General features: G+C 40.0%; 1 protein-coding gene across 7 annotated transcripts in view; it reads left to right on the top strand.

The window, feature by feature from the left end:
- FARS2 (phenylalanyl-tRNA synthetase 2, mitochondrial) overlaps positions 1-17,048 on the top strand; it is a 252,522-nt gene that overhangs the window by 151,996 nt on the left and 83,478 nt on the right. For all 7 annotated transcript variants that reach the window (XM_086740264.1, XM_086740258.1, XM_086740261.1 and 4 more), the window contains one exon: positions 3,186-3,346. In XM_086740264.1, the coding sequence (XP_086596390.1) occupies positions 3,186-3,346 (161 nt within the window). The remainder of the gene's footprint in view (positions 1-3,185; positions 3,347-17,048) is intronic.

The following is a 17,048-nucleotide window of genomic DNA, read 5'->3' as shown; positions in this document are numbered from 1 at the left end:
TAGACTCTCTGAGCCCCCAGTGTGAGAAGCCACTAAATCCAATTTATCCTTTCCTTTTCCATCTTTGGATACCTGACAAGCAAAGCTTCCAGCAATTTTCTCCTGGTGAATAGTCAAGTTTTTCACATGAGGCAGCAGGAGCCTGGTAGCATACAAACCTTTGAGGGCCAGTTGGGGAAAGCTCATGTGTCAGGAAAGCTTTATCCCTTGGGCTGTTATATCAAGCAGTGATGCCATGATTGCCCCACCAGCTCCCTGGAAGCTGCCACTTTGGCCAAGTCTCCTCATCAGAACCTCAACCTGTTTTTTTGCCACATTTAAAGCTATTCTATGTTCGTTCATTCTGTCATGTTGACTCACATTCACTTGCCTTCTTTGCATACTACTTGCCAAAATTCAGTGTCTTTAAACGTATATCTGTGCTGTGAAAAGCTTTGGGTTACTCTCGCTCAACAGAGTGGTTAGCTGCACATTTAACTTCTAAGCCATCTGGTCATTTCCAGTCAGAAATAAGTTTAGGAATGTGCTTTAGTCTTGTTGAGTTCGCCAAGGTAATTTGTCAGATGCTTTGAGTCAATCATATTTTTAAACGCTGCATTGACTTGGAGCTTTACAAAGAGGAGTTTGGAGAAGAGATCGGAGATGACGGAAATGAAGATGTGGAGATTTGTCAGTGCTGATTTGAGGAGGAATTCTAGTTATCTCCATTTTCCTTTTTCTTTTCTTTTCTTTTTTTTTTTTTCTTTTTCTCTGAGTGGAAGGAATTCTTCACTGATTTGGCTTTGATGACAGACACTTGAGATTTTGTGGTCTGAAAGCTGATAATTGTACAAAGATAATCCAAAAGACAATTTATATGACTAGATATTTATTCATAGCTCGGATGACACTGTTCTGAGCTGCTAAGCAGATAGGTGGATGAATAATGTTTTGTGTGCTGCATAATGCAAAAAAGTGTCATGTGTCCCAGTCCTTAAAAAAAAATAAATTGTTGATATAAAATAAAATAATTCATTTCAGAATTAAAATACATAGCAAATCAGTTGGGTATAACTATTGTAGATTAACCTCAAAGTGTGAACAGAGAGTCACAATGAAAACCATTCTTGTATCAAAATAATAAAAAAGCACAAATCTTAAATGTAAAGCTCTGCCTATCAGAATACACACCCATTCTGCTGATCTTGTGTCGCATCTGGTGTTTTTTTTTTTCCTGTCTGATCTACCAGTAATCATCACTAATATGAGGAAGGAGGATCGTCATTCCCCATCATGTATACTTAAATTAATATCAGTGAATTAACACCTGGCATCTTTAGTTTCAGGTTTAATGCCTCTGTAGAGATTAAGCAGTGGCTGTTCAGAATCCTCATGGATATTGCTCCAGGTGCTTGACTTTACCTCTGAAGGAGGGGGTGGATTGTGTTAATCAGTCTACAGAAATGTCCATATGTGTGTGAAAGTCTGGCACTTTTGAAATGAGTAGGAGTTTTGTTACTGAGGCAGGAGTTGATGATCCAAGAAAGACAAGCTGTAAGTTTGGGGAAGCAACACCATTGCAATGAATTATATTCCTTTCTTCATAGCCATACAGCATGGATTGTAGGTTTCCAAGGTCAGGTTAGCTCAAAGTTTGTTGGTTGAACTAAGCATGCTAGTTTGAGCAGCTCTGCCATGAGGTGATTTTTTGAGTTCACACCCAGTCCTCTGTTTCTTAAGTCTTCTACAATTCGGTTGTTAAACTGTCTACTTTCAAAGGTCGGAAAGTGCAAAATCTTGCCTATGAACACACAGGAAGGGACAAGACAAAATATCTGTATTCCTCTGGAGAATACTGTTATAAAGTTGACCAAATTCCTGTGGCAGTGCAATACTGCTGAGACAGCAGAGAGGCTGGGATGGGTTCTGCTGGGGACTTAGTATTCCATGTAAATAGACGGGTTCAAATGATTTAAAAGAATCAAAGTGATGGTTGTGTCTCTCCTCCAAAGCTTGTTATGCCTGCCTCTATTTAAACAGGACTCAGCACTGTTGCATCTCAGCATTGACCGTGACAGCATACCTCAGGATGTCATCAACACCCAAGTAATGGGAGCTGTCTCCTTCCTGATAGCAGAGACAGGGGTCAGAAAGAAGACTTCTGCTTCCAGCCTCCTGCATGATGGTGGGGAAGCTGCAGAGTTCAAAGTTTCCCAAAAATTAGAGTTTTAATTAATACTAGGGGAGGCAGGTATGGCCTTGGTCATAGCTCTGAGATGTATAGTGATGTTATACGACTTGGGAGCGCACTGTCAGTGCTGATGGTAAAGAGTCAAGTCTATTACACATGCACGTCTCCTTTCAGCATAAGTGTGTTTATTTAGGCATTTGTTAAGTTTTAAAAAGCTCTGAGCCTTTGCCAGAGCTCCTGGGCTCTCAGCTTCTTTAAAAATCAATAGGATGATGGCTAAACATGGAGTCCCTGTTTAATGACTCAGTGCTCCTGCTCTGGAAATGAAGGAAGGTGTGAATATTTACTTTCCTGGCAGAAATGTTGCATCATTAATACCTGTACAGCTCTACTGTGTCAAATATTCTTATCTTTTTATATTTAGTGCTGCATAAAAGAGACTTGTGTATGTGGGAGCTGTGGCTTGTCCCAGGGGCAGCAGCCTGGGACTTCCCTGGTTGGAGGTGTGATGCTAATGCAACAGTGCTTCACATCCCATCGCTCTGTTTCTTCTAGATGCCTCCAAAGAGGCGATTTTGATCCTCTCAAATGTTGGTAATGATGTTAATACTGCATAGACTTGGCCTCAGCTGTCAGCCCAAGTGAAATATTCTGAACAGGAAATTCATATTTTCGTGTCTATAAAACACAACCGAGTCATCTGCGAAGTGCACAGCTCTAATGATAGTAAAGGCAAGTGGTGTGTAGCATTATGCAGCATTTCTCAAATTTTGTCTGAAATTTTGGACACAAATTGCCAAAGGTGCAGCTTTATTTTATAACCACATTTGGTTCCTGGACTCAGTGATATGCCGTCTTGCTGCAGTTTTTGATGGAACTAAGATCTGTCCTGTAGCCTTTACATCTTTCATTTGGCAGCTACTTGTAGGCTTTTCTGTCTTGCTACTTCACCTTTTTTTTTCCTGTTGTGAACTGGAGCTCTTGAGTTTTTGACTTATCTATTTGTTTATTGCAGCTGGTGCTCAGGATAAAATTGGCTGGGCATTTGGCCTGGGTTTGGAGAGGCTGGCCATGATCCTGTACGGTATCCCTGACATCCGGCTGTTCTGGAGTGAAGATGAACGCTTCTTGAAGCAGTTTGTTGTGCCTCATATTTGGCAAAAAGTAAAATTCCAGGTAAAATAATATATATATGATAATAATTTTCTGTCAGTAAGAAGTGTGTGTAGCTCTAGAGAATATCACATAATTAAAATTCTGTGCCATTAACAGATGAGGTTTTCAAGCAACAGCTTTACAGCTATCATGATCATCTGATATACAGCAATAAAATCCAACTTTTGATGATAAGATTTTTTTTCAGCCAGATAATGTTGTGAGTTGCTGCAGATGCCCAGTGAGTATCTCTGTTCTGAGTAATACTTAAGCATATATTTAACTTTTAAATTTATCCAGAATAGGGATTGATTTAGGTCTGTGTCTGGTTTAGGTACGTTCTTGAATTGTGTCCATAATCCTGTTTCATTATAAAAATGTGTTTGATGCTGAGTGTTCAAATATTGTAATACATTCCGAATTTTTCCATTGTTTTCACTTTACATTCATTGAAGTTAATGTGAGTTGCATTGTTAAACTTTGGCAAAATGCTTTTGTCAGTGTGCCTCGCCATCCTCAGTATGTCAGCTCTTTCCTCCATGTGGTAGTAGGGGGAGAGTGCAGGCTCAGCTGCTGTTTTTCTTGTAACTCCTCTACAGAGATGATTTTTGTAGTTGGCAACTTTGTCTTACTTTTTGTGGTTGCGAAGTAATCAGACATAACTGGATTGAGTGGAAATGCTGCTTCCATAATATTCTTCAGCATGAGCACAGGAAGGTTCAAGTCAGCTGCTAGAACCACTTTTTGGGAGAGTTGAGCTGACATAGCTGTGTAGACGCTTGGCAAAATCTGAAGTTCTAAAGCAGCAAAATGCTTTTTGCTGCTGCCTTTTACCATTTTTCTTGCTTTGTGAACAGCTTGATTATGCTTTTTAAGAACTTAAAATATAAGAGGGAAAAATCAGATGATATTTGAGCAGTCTCCACAGCAAATAAAATTTTTTAATTCATGGCAATTCTGGAACATATTCTCTAGTACAATCAAAAGGTCGAAATGGTGTTTGGATAGGTTTTGGGGGTGGGTAGAATGTCTTTGTTTGGTTTTTTGTTTTGGTTTGGTTTTTTGTTTTGTTTGTTTTGGGTTTGTTGTTTTTTTTTTTTGTAATACTGGCATTGAGGTATTCAGAGTGTAGTTTTCACTTAACAGAAAGAAGATAGTTTTTTTCACTGTTCCTGGAGGTGGATCTGCATGTAGGTTTCCCTGATCTCCTGCAGAATGTTTGTTATTCTTTTCAATGAGGAGTGCTCCAGTGTTCTCCTTTCAACCCATATCTTTCTGATCGGCATTGCTTCTGAGGAGCATGAATTGTGGCTTGGTTTATAGGTTGCAATCTGATTTCTGATGGAGCTAACACGAGATTTCTTGTTTGCTTTAAAATTGTGGATCCAAACCTGAAAGTGATATTTGCAGTAGACTGGGCTCTTGGGAAAAGGCTCAGATTGTCAGAATGATATGATCTGATGGGAAGGTGAGCCGAAGAGAGAGATGGGTGTCTGGCCTCTCTAAGTAGCATATAATTTTCATGTTCAGCTTCACGTAAAGTCAGGTGTAGCGAACTGATCTGAAGATGACAGAGGCATAGGTTGCTGTGGGATAGTCTTAGAGGAAAGGAAACGATTTCTAGGAAGCTAAAAGTGAAAGAAGGTTTGTTGTTTGTTTTTGTTTTTTTTTTTTTGTCAGTGCTGTTTGGTGACCTTAGCTGAGCAGGAGTCACTGGGAGTGTGTAGTTTTGCACTGGTTTAGTGGGTAAATGTCTGTATTTGGAGAGTGATAACAAGATCTTGGTAGGTCTTTAAGCATTTCTTCTTGCTGATCAGCACTTGTTTCAGCTGGCATTGGTTCAACTTGGAACAAGGAGAGAAGTTCTACAACCCAGAACTGATGTTGTAAAGAGAGTCATGAAGTTGAGGCTTGCTGGCTGAAATGCATTTTAAAGTAATAACGTGAATCAAGAGGTACGATGGAGTAGATAGGGGACCTTGAGGAAGGGAAATTGTCAGCTGCCACTGTGCTCTAACTTGAACCAAAAGAAAAGACTGGAGTAACATTACCGGGCCATTACGTACTGCTTTATTACATTAATGTGTTGGTGGTTGTTTTATCCCAATAAACAGGCCAATGAAAAGTATTCAGATTGGGAGAATGAGCGGTATGGGAGAGGGGCAGCAGAGGTGGAAAGAGGGATTATTTTCAGTCTTTTATTTCTCTCTTCTAAAGAAAGGATATGGCCATCTTGGGTGATGGGAGTTAATAAGCCAGTTTTTCTTTCTTTCTGTTCTGTGTTATTTTTCAGGTATGATGTAAAACCAAATTAACAGACCTTCTGCACCTGTCTACTTTCTGAAGAGTCATAATTAATTAATCATATGGTTTATTCATCTCATATTTGAAAGAAAACTTTTAGCCTGTCTTTCAGTGTTGATGTTGGAAGAAATCTTAATGGATATTAAAAGTGTCAGATTTTCTGCGTGCAAGGCTGTGCAGTACTTTTCAGCCTGACTGAACTGAACCAAGACAGACCAGGGGTTTTGAGAGCCATTCATTACACAGACTGAATCCTCAGAAGGCCTGGGTAAATGTCCATTCTTTATGTGCTTAACTGAGACAGACCTCTCAACCCTTGGATACTCCATGCATCTTTTCTTATAATCTGAATATTATCCACCAACATAAATATTTTTCTTTCTGTTCATTAAAATGTTTTTCAAATACATTAAGTCCGTACTACATAGCAATAACCTTTAATAATAGCTGGGCTAAGTAGACACTTGTTCAGAAATTGAATTTAGTTGGAGCATTTTCTTGGGACTTAAAGTATATGTCTTCTGCCTTTTTAACAACCTGAATATGTCAGACTTTTCCCTGTGTCATCAGCTGCTCAATATACACGTGCAGGCTTCAGTCAGTCAAAAAGCTGCCGGGAAAAGCTGACAGTGCTTGTACCATTGTGGCCACTCAGCACAGCAGTGTTAGAGTGCTGCTCCCCACAGATTAGGTTATTGCATTGATTTGGATTACCAAATCGCTCTAGCTATAATTTGACACAAATCACAGCAGCGTAGGGGATCAGAGGCTGGTAACTTGCTTTCAGTCACCTCTGTAGGGCTTCTGCTCAGGCTGTGAAATGAAAGGCTGAGGATGGACAGGGCAGGAAAGTCTAAGCACCTGCAAGGCATAATGTAATAAAACAAATGGCTTGAATCTGATGTACTACACTGTGTTACATCTGTGTTTGTCAGGGCTCTGAGTGTAGTTGCACGTAATCGCTTTCTGGTTCATGCTGAGCCAGCATTCTCACAAAAAAAAAGATGTGTCCCTGGGCTGACAACTCTCAAGAAAAGGTACAAAAATGAAATGACATTTAGGAAAGGAAGGCACTCACAGTTCAGATGAAGTGCCATGTGCCCAGAGGTGTTGATTAAGATGAATGGGCTCTGGCGGCAGGACGGTTCCTGGAACCTCCATCATTTCGCTGCCATGGCGAGCAAGCGGCATGTCGTGTCAATTGACTGCTGATGCATTCTCTCCTTGCAAAGTCACTTTCATTTGATGCTGCTGGCAGCTATGGCTGCTGTTGTTTTAAATAATTATTTATTTTGATTGCAGGTGAGCCTTGTGGCCTGGGCTGAGGTCAAGCAGAAGCACATTTATGCTGTTCTAAGGGAAGCACTGGTACAGAACGAATCTGGATCAGATTCCTAGCTAAACTGCAGACTCCCTCTGTGAGATTACAGGAGTTGCTTTCTTCCTGTTTTCCTCATTTCTGCAATGTCTGTAATATTCTACAATATCTGCCATAAGCTTAGCACCACCTACTTTACCACCCCCTGCCATCATCTCCAAGCGCTGCTCCTTCTTGTGTCTTCAGGCACATGCAGTCTCTCCAAGCTCAGTTCCTTCATGATAACCTGTTAGCTTCAATACTCAAAACAGACTTTCTAACCAGGATCATTCTCATGGTGCCAGGATAGCAAAGCTTGTAGAGCAGCTCTGCTAGGAGACCTGAGGGGCTGGAGAGCTGACAAACAGCTTGAATTGACAGTGTTCACCTCCTGCACAGCTGTAACTAGAATGGTGTATGTGGCCCTAAACTAGAAGACCGTCTCTGCTTTGAAAAGTGAGCAGTCAAGGTTAGCAGAGATGAGAAAAAGTATATCTTCAGAAAGATGTAGTTGTGTGGAAAGAAGTGATTCATTAAAGAATCATAGAACAGTTTGGGTTGGAAGGGACTTTTAAAGGTCTCCTAGTCCAACCCCCCTGCAAGGAGCAGGGACATCTCCAACCAGATCAGGTTGCTCAGAGCCCGGTCTAACCTGGCCTTGAATGTTTCCAGGGATGGGGCGTCTACAGTCTCTACAGAAAGGAAATCAAAGTGGGCTCATCTTTCTCCTGTATAAGATAGCAAACACTGGGCCTCACTCACTCCCATTTGCCTTTGCTCAGTGTGCCATAGGAATTAAACTCCTGTTCTAGTGAGGAAGGATTTATCCAGTAGCCCAGTTTGCACTATTTGCTGCGTATGTGAGCCCTCTTGTTCACACAGTTACACAGTACAACTTCTTTATCTTACTGTGCACTTTTCAGTTTTCTGAGACAGTCATCATCCCTGTACATCTTTCCTGTGCACATACTTGATTGTTGCTGGGAGACATACAGCTTGTCCTGAACCTTTAGAAGGTGCTGCAAATAAAATGCACTGGCAGCTCCAAGGGGAAACTTTTGCAAATTAAACCATCTTTGTCTATATGCTTGATTCCATTCTTGAGAAGGAGAACATCTAATGTATAAGACAGCCGTTTCAACCGGTTTGATCTTATTACATTCACTGCACAGAGTGGGTCTGCCTGATCCATCATTAGTATGCTACTCCGTATAATTTATATTTATCTTCTTAGTCTGCAATTAGCTTTATTTTCCAATAAAAAAGTAAATAGATTCACTGGCTGCTACATTTTCAGATATTTTTCATCAAGATTAGGTAACTCCATGCTTAAATGGTTATTCATTTATTATGTTTACTTTCTAATAGTGCATCTATTAAAGGCAAATACGCAACCATTAGTATGTAAATTTAACTTGAATGTATGAACAAATGAGGTACAGCCTCAACTGTGATTTATTGTCTAATTAGGTTTACTGTAATTGAAGATGTATAATGTGTGTGTGTATGCATGTGGAGGTACAACAGAGAACAGATGATGGTGTAGCATAAACATTTTATTGGCATGGCTTTGGGAAGGTTGAATTTCTTATGAGTGACTTATGTAGATTATCTTAAATGAACGTCAATAAAACCTTTACAGTGGTGTATATCATCTCAGGTTTGTCTGTATACTCTGCAGGACACTCTGAAACCCCTTTTTTTTAGTGTTGGATAGCCATGGAAAGAAGGCAAAAATATCTTCTTCATTGTGGAGATGCTGCACTAAGCTGCATGATTGGATTAGAAATCACTTGATCATCAAGTCTTCTCTCATCTGCATGTTCTGTCTCGTATCATTTGCAGCCAGTGCTGGTATTGAAGCTCTAGGAACCTGAGCCCTCTGGCCCCAGTCAGGCAAAGTACTGAAGCACATGCTGAGCTTTAAACTTGCAAGTAGTCCCATTTAAATCAATGGGATAGTTCCTGTGCACAGTCAAACATAACGTAAATGCCTAAATAGTTTCAGGTCAGAGATCTCCATACTTCCTGGGATCCAGCTGAGAGTGATCAGTGCCTTGCAGGGCTGAAGCAGAGATGGCTGCTATAAGCAAGAAGAGTTTAATCTGACAAACCACAAGCTTTATTTGCAAAATCTTTGATCCAAGCTAGTTTTACTGATCAACACTTGGGTAAATAAAGTCAATAAATAAGTATCTGGAGCGTCAACAGGACTTGAATTCCCATTCTCAACTGAAGACAATTGGCTGAAAACATAGGAAGGAAAGAAGAAAATAGGGGCTCAGAAATTAGGAGAGACTGAGTGGATAGACAGTCACATGAGACTGGACAAAAGAAAAAACAAACCACTGAGATAACACAAAGTAAGAGGAAGGCAGAAGAGAGAAGAACTGTATATGAGAAGCCTGGGTGGAAAGAGGAGCCTTTTCTAGCTGAAGTCTTCTACCTTTTACTTACATGTACCATGGACATTGAGAACCTCAGTCCTGGAGGAAAGAAGGAAGGAGTCCGGAAGTAACTGAAAGAAAAATCAAGGACTAGAGAAGAAAGGATGGAGTAACTTGGATGAAGACATACAGCTGTTCTTGTTGGAAGATTTTTATCACTTGGATTCCAATGGTAACATCCGGAGTGAAACCCAACTATGCAATGCTCACAAGATCCAGAGCCCTTTAAGTCTGTAGTTGTGTCCCATGGATTTCAAATTGGACTCTCCTTATCTTTCCAAACATGTTTGCCATTCTCTTGCCATACAATTAATATAAAAATACTTCCACATAAAAAAAGCAGTGTTACCTGTTCAAAAACAAATGAAAGAGTCGAGATCACATTTTTTTCCTGCCTCTCCGTAGTCTGGAAAGTTGGAATGAAATGGCAGAAACTCAGCCTCTCACAAGTCTTCAAGAGGGATAACATTCACAGCATATCCTATGAAAAGCTTTGGCAGAAGCGAAAAATAATAAAAAAAAAATAGTACCTCAAGAATGTCCATTTCAGGGGTGGCTGAATTTAGAGCTTGTTGTTAGTTTAGAGAATGATCGGTGAATATGAAGAGAATGTGGCATACCCAGCAGGTGTGTCATCGATACACGTGAAAGAGAATCCCAGCAACTGGGAACAAACCACCAGGGACTTCCTTCCAATCTGTTTTTTGAAAAAAAAAAAAAGGAACAGCTGTAGCCTTGACAGAATTTTGAGCTCACCCAAGCATGATATAAATAAAAAATGAATTTCCAGTTACCAATGCTGCTGCAATGTACAGTTATTGTCAGTAGAATAATTTTGCTGATGTCTGTCTTTTTGTACGCAAAAGCCAATGCAACCCAGTCAAAGTACACCTGATACTATTTAAGTGATTACTTAGCAAAAAATGCAATAAGCTTCAAAAAGCATGTGTTACTGTGGTTTGCTCTGATCTCTAAACCTCATATATTTGCAGTTTGACTGGTTGAGGCTCTTTAAAACAAATAGCTCACAAACGAGTAATTCTGCTGCTGAATATATCAACTGATCTTTGTTGCATCCCAAATGATGAAATATAATGATTATACAAAGTGCTTAAATAAGCCATGGAGCAATTTCCAGCAGTGATATATATGCTGAAACCCACATTAAATTAATATTAGGTGAAGGAGTAAACCTGGAAATCTAAAATAAAAATAGATTTTGTATTGGTTGTGTGAAGCTGTGAGAACCAGCTGCTGGTGGTTTCGGCAGGAATCCACAGATGTTCAGAGCTTTCAGTCTTACTGTCTGCAAAAGTATGTAGCTAGTAAGGAGGGTAACCCTTACACTTTCCCCAATATTTTTCCAGTGTTGGTTTAAGTACAGTGTGGTAAATAGAATTCAGGCTAGGAGAATGGCACAGTAACTATCTTGACTTTAGTCTTTGGCCCTGATCTGAGAAGTGACTCATTTTCCCTACTCAGTAATTCTGTTTTCCATGCTACTTACATTTCTAGTTGTCTTGTACCTCCTGCCTCAGCATGTCTTCTCCAATACTATCCTAGGGCAGAAAGTTCTTCAGGATGGGGGCTGTTGTTTTGAGCTTCATCTGCCTAATGGGACCCTGGTTTCTGACTGGCAGTCCTAGATAATTACCATAATCTGAGTATCTGCATGCCTACAGCACAGTTAAATACATAGAATCATAGACTAGTTTGGGTTAGAAGGGGTCTTTAAAGGTCACCTAGTCCAACCCCCCTGCAAGGAGCAGGGACATCTCCAACCAGATCAGGTTGCTCAGAAGCCCCTTCCAACCTGGCCTTGACTGTACATTATGCATTTAATGTAAGAATAAACTCCTGTTTAAAATGTGACTAAACACTCGTGCTATACAAGTGTGTGTCTTCAGAGGTACAGGCTTGTATTGGTATGCATATGTAACCACAGAAATATAAAGAAAGGCTGAGGGGGAAAGATCTTGAAACCAGAAAGAAATACACTTTAATTCTTTCTAGCAGTTTTGGATAAAAGGATGGGTTTTGTCATAGATGAGTTTACTCGATAGCTTTTTTAACATTTGTGCCAATGTTTTACATGCAAAAGATACATCTTTCAAAGAGCTTTTGATAACGTGGTCTCTAAAATCATGCCTAAACCCCTACAGTCATCATCTGCATCATGATTAGCCATTGTGGCTCAGCTGTAGAGTGTCCCTAGGAAATGAGGCCTGAGGAGAACAGCCTGAGCGCATGTGGGCATATGTGTGAACAGGAGCACCTTTTGAAGTACATGGTGTTAATAAAAAAAACCCTTATTTTCAGCTACCAGTTCTCTGATCAGAATATGAATTAGGCTGCGGAGAATAGCCAAACAACAGAAGGCACAGTTGGGGAGAATCATATTATTCTTATTGTACCCATCCTCAATTTCCTTCGTCTTGCTAGTGAGAGAGACATGTGGACCGTAGTAGTGACAGCCTAAAACAAAATGTGACAAGTAAGTAATGCTTTGGGATGCATATGCCACAGAGGATTTGTTTTTGTGATTTTCTAAAAATTAATAATGGGAAGAAATCACCTCTTTTGAGGATTGCTTGCATCCTCCTGCTCCTGCACACGTGCAAAATCCAGTTTGCATAATTATTCCTACATGTAAGCTGTTCTCCTAAATCAGCAATAGTGAACCAATTTTCTGGTTCTTGTAAAATAAGGAAAGGCATTAAAGAAATACCTGTACTATGCGAGGATTCTATTCATAGAGGTTTAAATGTTCTTTACATTTTGTCATTGCATATTTAAACACTTATTGTACTTTTTGTCCTTGTTGTGCTTAGTCTGTTCTTGGCTTATGGCGTCTCTGTAGTTTTCTATTTCTAAGTCTTGTTACTCTTTAACAAGAATGTAGCTTTAGGAATGCTCAGATCTGCCCAAAAGGAAAAGTTAAAGACTTTTCCCCCTCTTCTGAGTACTGGACAAGGAATTAGAGCCTTTCATTTCTGTTTTTCTCTAGCTTCCCTACTGTTCTTTAAAGTTAGATACTGGTTTTAGCTTGCTGTACTACCCTGGTGTTTTATTATTGGTTTTGCACTTTGGAGGGTGTGATTTGTCTTAATTTAGTACTTCAAGGGGAAAAAAGTGAAGCTGACTGCTCTGGAGACTGAAGTAGTGGATTTCGCCAAAAGTAATTGCAACTCAGGCAGTTTCCTCAAGTGAAGAAGGAAACCCAGCTATTTTAATGGCACTAGAAATCATGAAAAGTATTTCAAAACCACCAGTAATCTACTCAGGTAAATTACTGTATGTGGCAGTTTGGATCTTTTAATTTCCTAGGGAACATAGATTTTTACGATGCAGTATCTACAGCAGTGTTTCCCAGATGATACAGATTAGCTTGTAAGTCTGAGAAGTGTAGAAAGATAAGGACATTCCTTTGTAACACAGCAACGTCCAGGGCACTATGTGAAGTTGTACCTGGCCTAGAAGTATGAAGAATCATTGCCATTGTCTTTGAATTCTCTATGCTTTCTAGGAGAAAGAGAGAAAAAAAAAATACAGCTTGTTAGGCAGGAAGAAGGACTTTTTCAGCTGTGTCTGTAAGATTTGTGATGCCAGCTTATTTTGGTGTAAGTCATTTCAGGTGTTCTGGAGATTCTGCTATTTAAACAATAACTCTCTGGAATGGTGGATTTAATGAACAGAAAAGGAAACATAATCAACAGTGCTTTATATGAGATTTTTCATCTAAGCTGAAATAAAATGCTGGGTGCAATTTGTTTCCATTGTTATGTATGTATTTGGAAGAAATACATCTTCATATTGTTGCAGTGTATTTCCTAATACTTCCATTCTTTATTTAGATATAAATCTTCTATATGAATTGTTGATGTGTGCAGTATTTTACCCCACTGAGCTATTTATCTCGGCATTATTATTAAGCATAATGAGAAAAAACATAGAAAGCAAACTAACAGAAGGGAGGAAACCTGACTTCTGAGCGTGGCAAGCACTGAATGCCTGCAGCAGCTAACACCTTCTGCAGGAATTGCAGGTGCTTAGCACTGCTGGAGAAGAAATTCTTAGTATCTGCTGAGAAGTTGAGTTTCTGTGCAGACATGGTAGATATTTTTTAGTAAAGTGCAGGATTGGTACATACAATCTTTATTTGTTGGCAGTTTGTTTTGTGAGATCTGTGTCTTCTCTGCCCTTTTTGTTTCTGCTACAAAAAAAAAAACAGAGTAATTTTACCCACGAGGTGGGAGATTTGAATAGGAAGGAGAGACAGAATAGGAACAGCCTGTGCAGAAGGCAAGCCTAAGTGTTGATTATTAGGTTTGGTGTTACTGGATTCCTTCTTCAGGACACAAACTTGCTTGTTTTCTATAGATGACACAAAAACATAATAGATTGTCCCGCCTGTTCCCCTTTGTGTCACAACAGTTCTCTGGTAGCAACTGCTCAGATGGAAAAGCAATATGAGAAAAAGCATTTATGTGCTTTTAGTTGTCTTGCAGTGATATATGTGCGTTTGAGATGGGAGAATAGTGCCCTGAAACCAGCTAGCTCAGTAGACCACCAACTGGGATTTTGGGAAAAAGCATGAGGAGTACATGTACTTTTCCACAGTAAACCTACAGGTGCTGTAGGAACGTGTCAGGCTGATCGCTTCTGCATCCTAGTGCTTTCAAAAGGGAATTGTAAAAAGCTCAGAAAGTGTGAGAGTGAGTAGTAGAAAGACATCCCTTTTGGTGGTTCTCCCTATGAGTCCTGTCTGTTCTATGGGAATGAGAAATTATTTTTGACTAGTCGGGCAAAGAGCAGAAGTCCGTCACCAGTACTTAGGAATCATATTTATTTTTTGTTGGTTTTTAGAATCAGATCGCAAGTGGCAAGGCATAACCAGCTAGCCAAGTGCATGGGTATCTGGAAATATCTCTCTGCTGTGTACACTGTAACACTACAATAACCCCGCTTTTCACAGGGTTAGGTCAATCCTTTCTTTCTTTTTTCTTTCCTGGACTTTTTCGACTCCTTACAAATCATATAATAATAACCTTCTAGATAACAATAGAAGTGACTCTTTTATATCTGGAAAGCATCTCAAAAACAATGCACTTTTTCTTAGGGTTTTTTTTCCATATTTTAAAATATATATTTGCACTCAGTGAAGTGTATCGTGGCTTTAAACTTAGAGCATGGTCCATGACAAAATTAAATGAGCCTGACTTTAAAATAAAATACTTACAATTTAAAATAATGTTGTGTATAAGAACACAGTGTCCCTTTCTTGTGGGACCATACAGGCTTAATAACTAGCAGTACTTTTGGATGAACGTGTTTAATGGCAAGCTTTCTACTCACTTATTCTGCCACAGCACCAGTTTTCTTGTACAGTCTTCCCAGTGCTTGGAAAAGGTGGAGCAACTTATCTGAAAAGTTTAATAATTTCATTGGCAGTTACCCATCTCAATTTTTCCGTGTCATATTAGGTATTGACTTTCCTGTGTCAGGCAGGCTTCTCTATATTAAGCTGTAACGTTTAGCATGCCAGAAAGGTCCTATTTGTTCTTGTGCATGTGCACATGTGCATGCATTTTTTTTTCTATTCAAAGGTGCTTCACTAGCATTGGAAAAGGTGAATAAATGAGATGATATCAAGACCTACCCAGTGACCATTTAGGCCTAATGTAAGCAATTAAACTCTTTCTTGTCTTGCATCTTTGGAGAACTTGTGATATGGCTCAAGAGACAAAACCTTATCTTCAACAAGATCCTATAGTGCATAGCATAGGTGGGAAGGGGACAGAGCTTGGATGGTGGTGTGCACCAGACAGGAGGGAGGGATCTGGTTCATAGATTTGGCCAGGCACTCTGGCTGAGGCACTGCAGCTGCTTCATCCCACGCCGAAGGCTGAGACTTTGCTAGAAAGTCAGTCTATGCCCTATGGCACCTCCCTACTCAACCTAGGTCTAGAATGGGTGTTTCACCTTTGAGAACAGTTTAATTTACTGTGTTTCTTGATCATGTTGTTTTCTTTTTTATATTTTCCACAAGGTAATTCCTGTATTTCCATGATTCCATGATTGTTTTTCCTCTGGGATGAGGGAGGTAAAGGTAAAGAGTGTGCTTTGTCAAGATGGGGAACAGCAACGACCTGTAACCCAGTGCTGTTTTAACTGTGCAGGCTGCTGATGACAAACAAGCTTGTCTTCCTGCCAAACGTATGATTTTCTTCAAGATATTGATCTCTAGAGGGGAGTTTGACATCCCTCCCTCCTTTTCACCTCCATGAAAGGCTGTGAACTGCACTAGTTGGAGTGGAAACTGGGATATTATTTGATTGATTTGACCTGCAGGTGTGTGTTGGCAAGTCCAGTCAGCTGCAGTATTTGGAGGCAAATGATTCTTGTGGCAGATGTTAGCTTTCACTTGGGTTCTTGTCTGAAACGAAAGAGCAGAGTCAGAACTGGGACTCTTAAACACAGGTTACAAATCGAATATTTCAGTCAGCTGCCACAAATTAAACCCTTTGGGAATGGAAAGGAACTAGCCTGGTTCAAAGTAAAAAGGGGAGGAAATGGGGATGGCTGTGGGAATGTTTGGGCCTAAGAGGAGTCATATCTAAGGTGGTGTACACCCAGTTCTCTTCAGCAGCTCAATGTCTTTATCCTGTCCTTCATACTTGCTTTGAGATGAGAAATCACTAAGCTAGAAAAAGAAAGATTTGGTTTGCTAATATTGTCACTACCAGAATGCCATGAAAGCTATTTTCTTATAGACAAAAGACCTGTTGTACTATACCTAACGTCCAGCTCAAGAACGCTGTCTCCCGTGACAATGGCAAACAGCATGTGCTTGGGAGAACAGCGTAACAGCAGAGTAAACATGAAAATAGTGTGATTGTTCTCTAATTTTACTCATCCAGCATAAACCCTGCTGAATAAAAAATGCAGTTGGATCGCTCTTTTTAATAATTACTGGAGGATCTGTCCACCATGAATTTGTTTAGTCCCTTTTGGTTCCATGTAACAGATCCATAGTTACAGCACGTACAGTGTGGGGAAAACAAACCCTTTAGTTCATTTGAAACCTAATGCCTGCCTTGCTCCCTCTCCTCTTTTCCCCTTTCTTCTGTGAGAAATCGTGAAGGATATTTTCCTTTCCACCTTGAATGAATTAATGGTTTGAAGCCGTTTGGTGCACTCAAAGGCACTTGCGTTATCTTCAAACCAAGGACAAAATGTTCTCACCCATGTGTAAAGAAAATGGTCTTCCACTCAAAATGATCCATGTACAAGTAAGAGTGCCTGAGATCCAGGGAGCACATGATGTTCCCATGGACACATGGTGTTCCCAACACCTATATGTGAGCTTGCAGAGGTGAAGAGCTCTGTTGTGGGGAGCAGACTGCCGTCCAAAAAGGGCTGATCATACTGTGTGTTCATTGCTTTGTACACTGAGAAGCTTGGGGCACCATTGGAGGCTAACACCCTTCTGCCAGTCCCCACAAGAGGACAGAACAGTGCATCAGTCCCAAACTGGTCCATTTGATCTAGTTTTAAGAGCTTAATCCCGGAACATATCTGTATATCTGGTTAGCAGATTTTGTAGAAGTTCTTT

The sequence above is a fragment of the Chlamydotis macqueenii genome, chromosome 2 (assembly GCF_036417535.1).
Source record: "Chlamydotis macqueenii isolate bChlMac1 chromosome 2, bChlMac1.mat, whole genome shotgun sequence".
Lineage (NCBI taxonomy): Eukaryota > Metazoa > Chordata > Aves > Otidiformes > Otididae > Chlamydotis > Chlamydotis macqueenii.
Note: the sequence above shows the minus strand (reverse complement) of the source record. Positions and strands in the feature narration are given on the sequence as shown.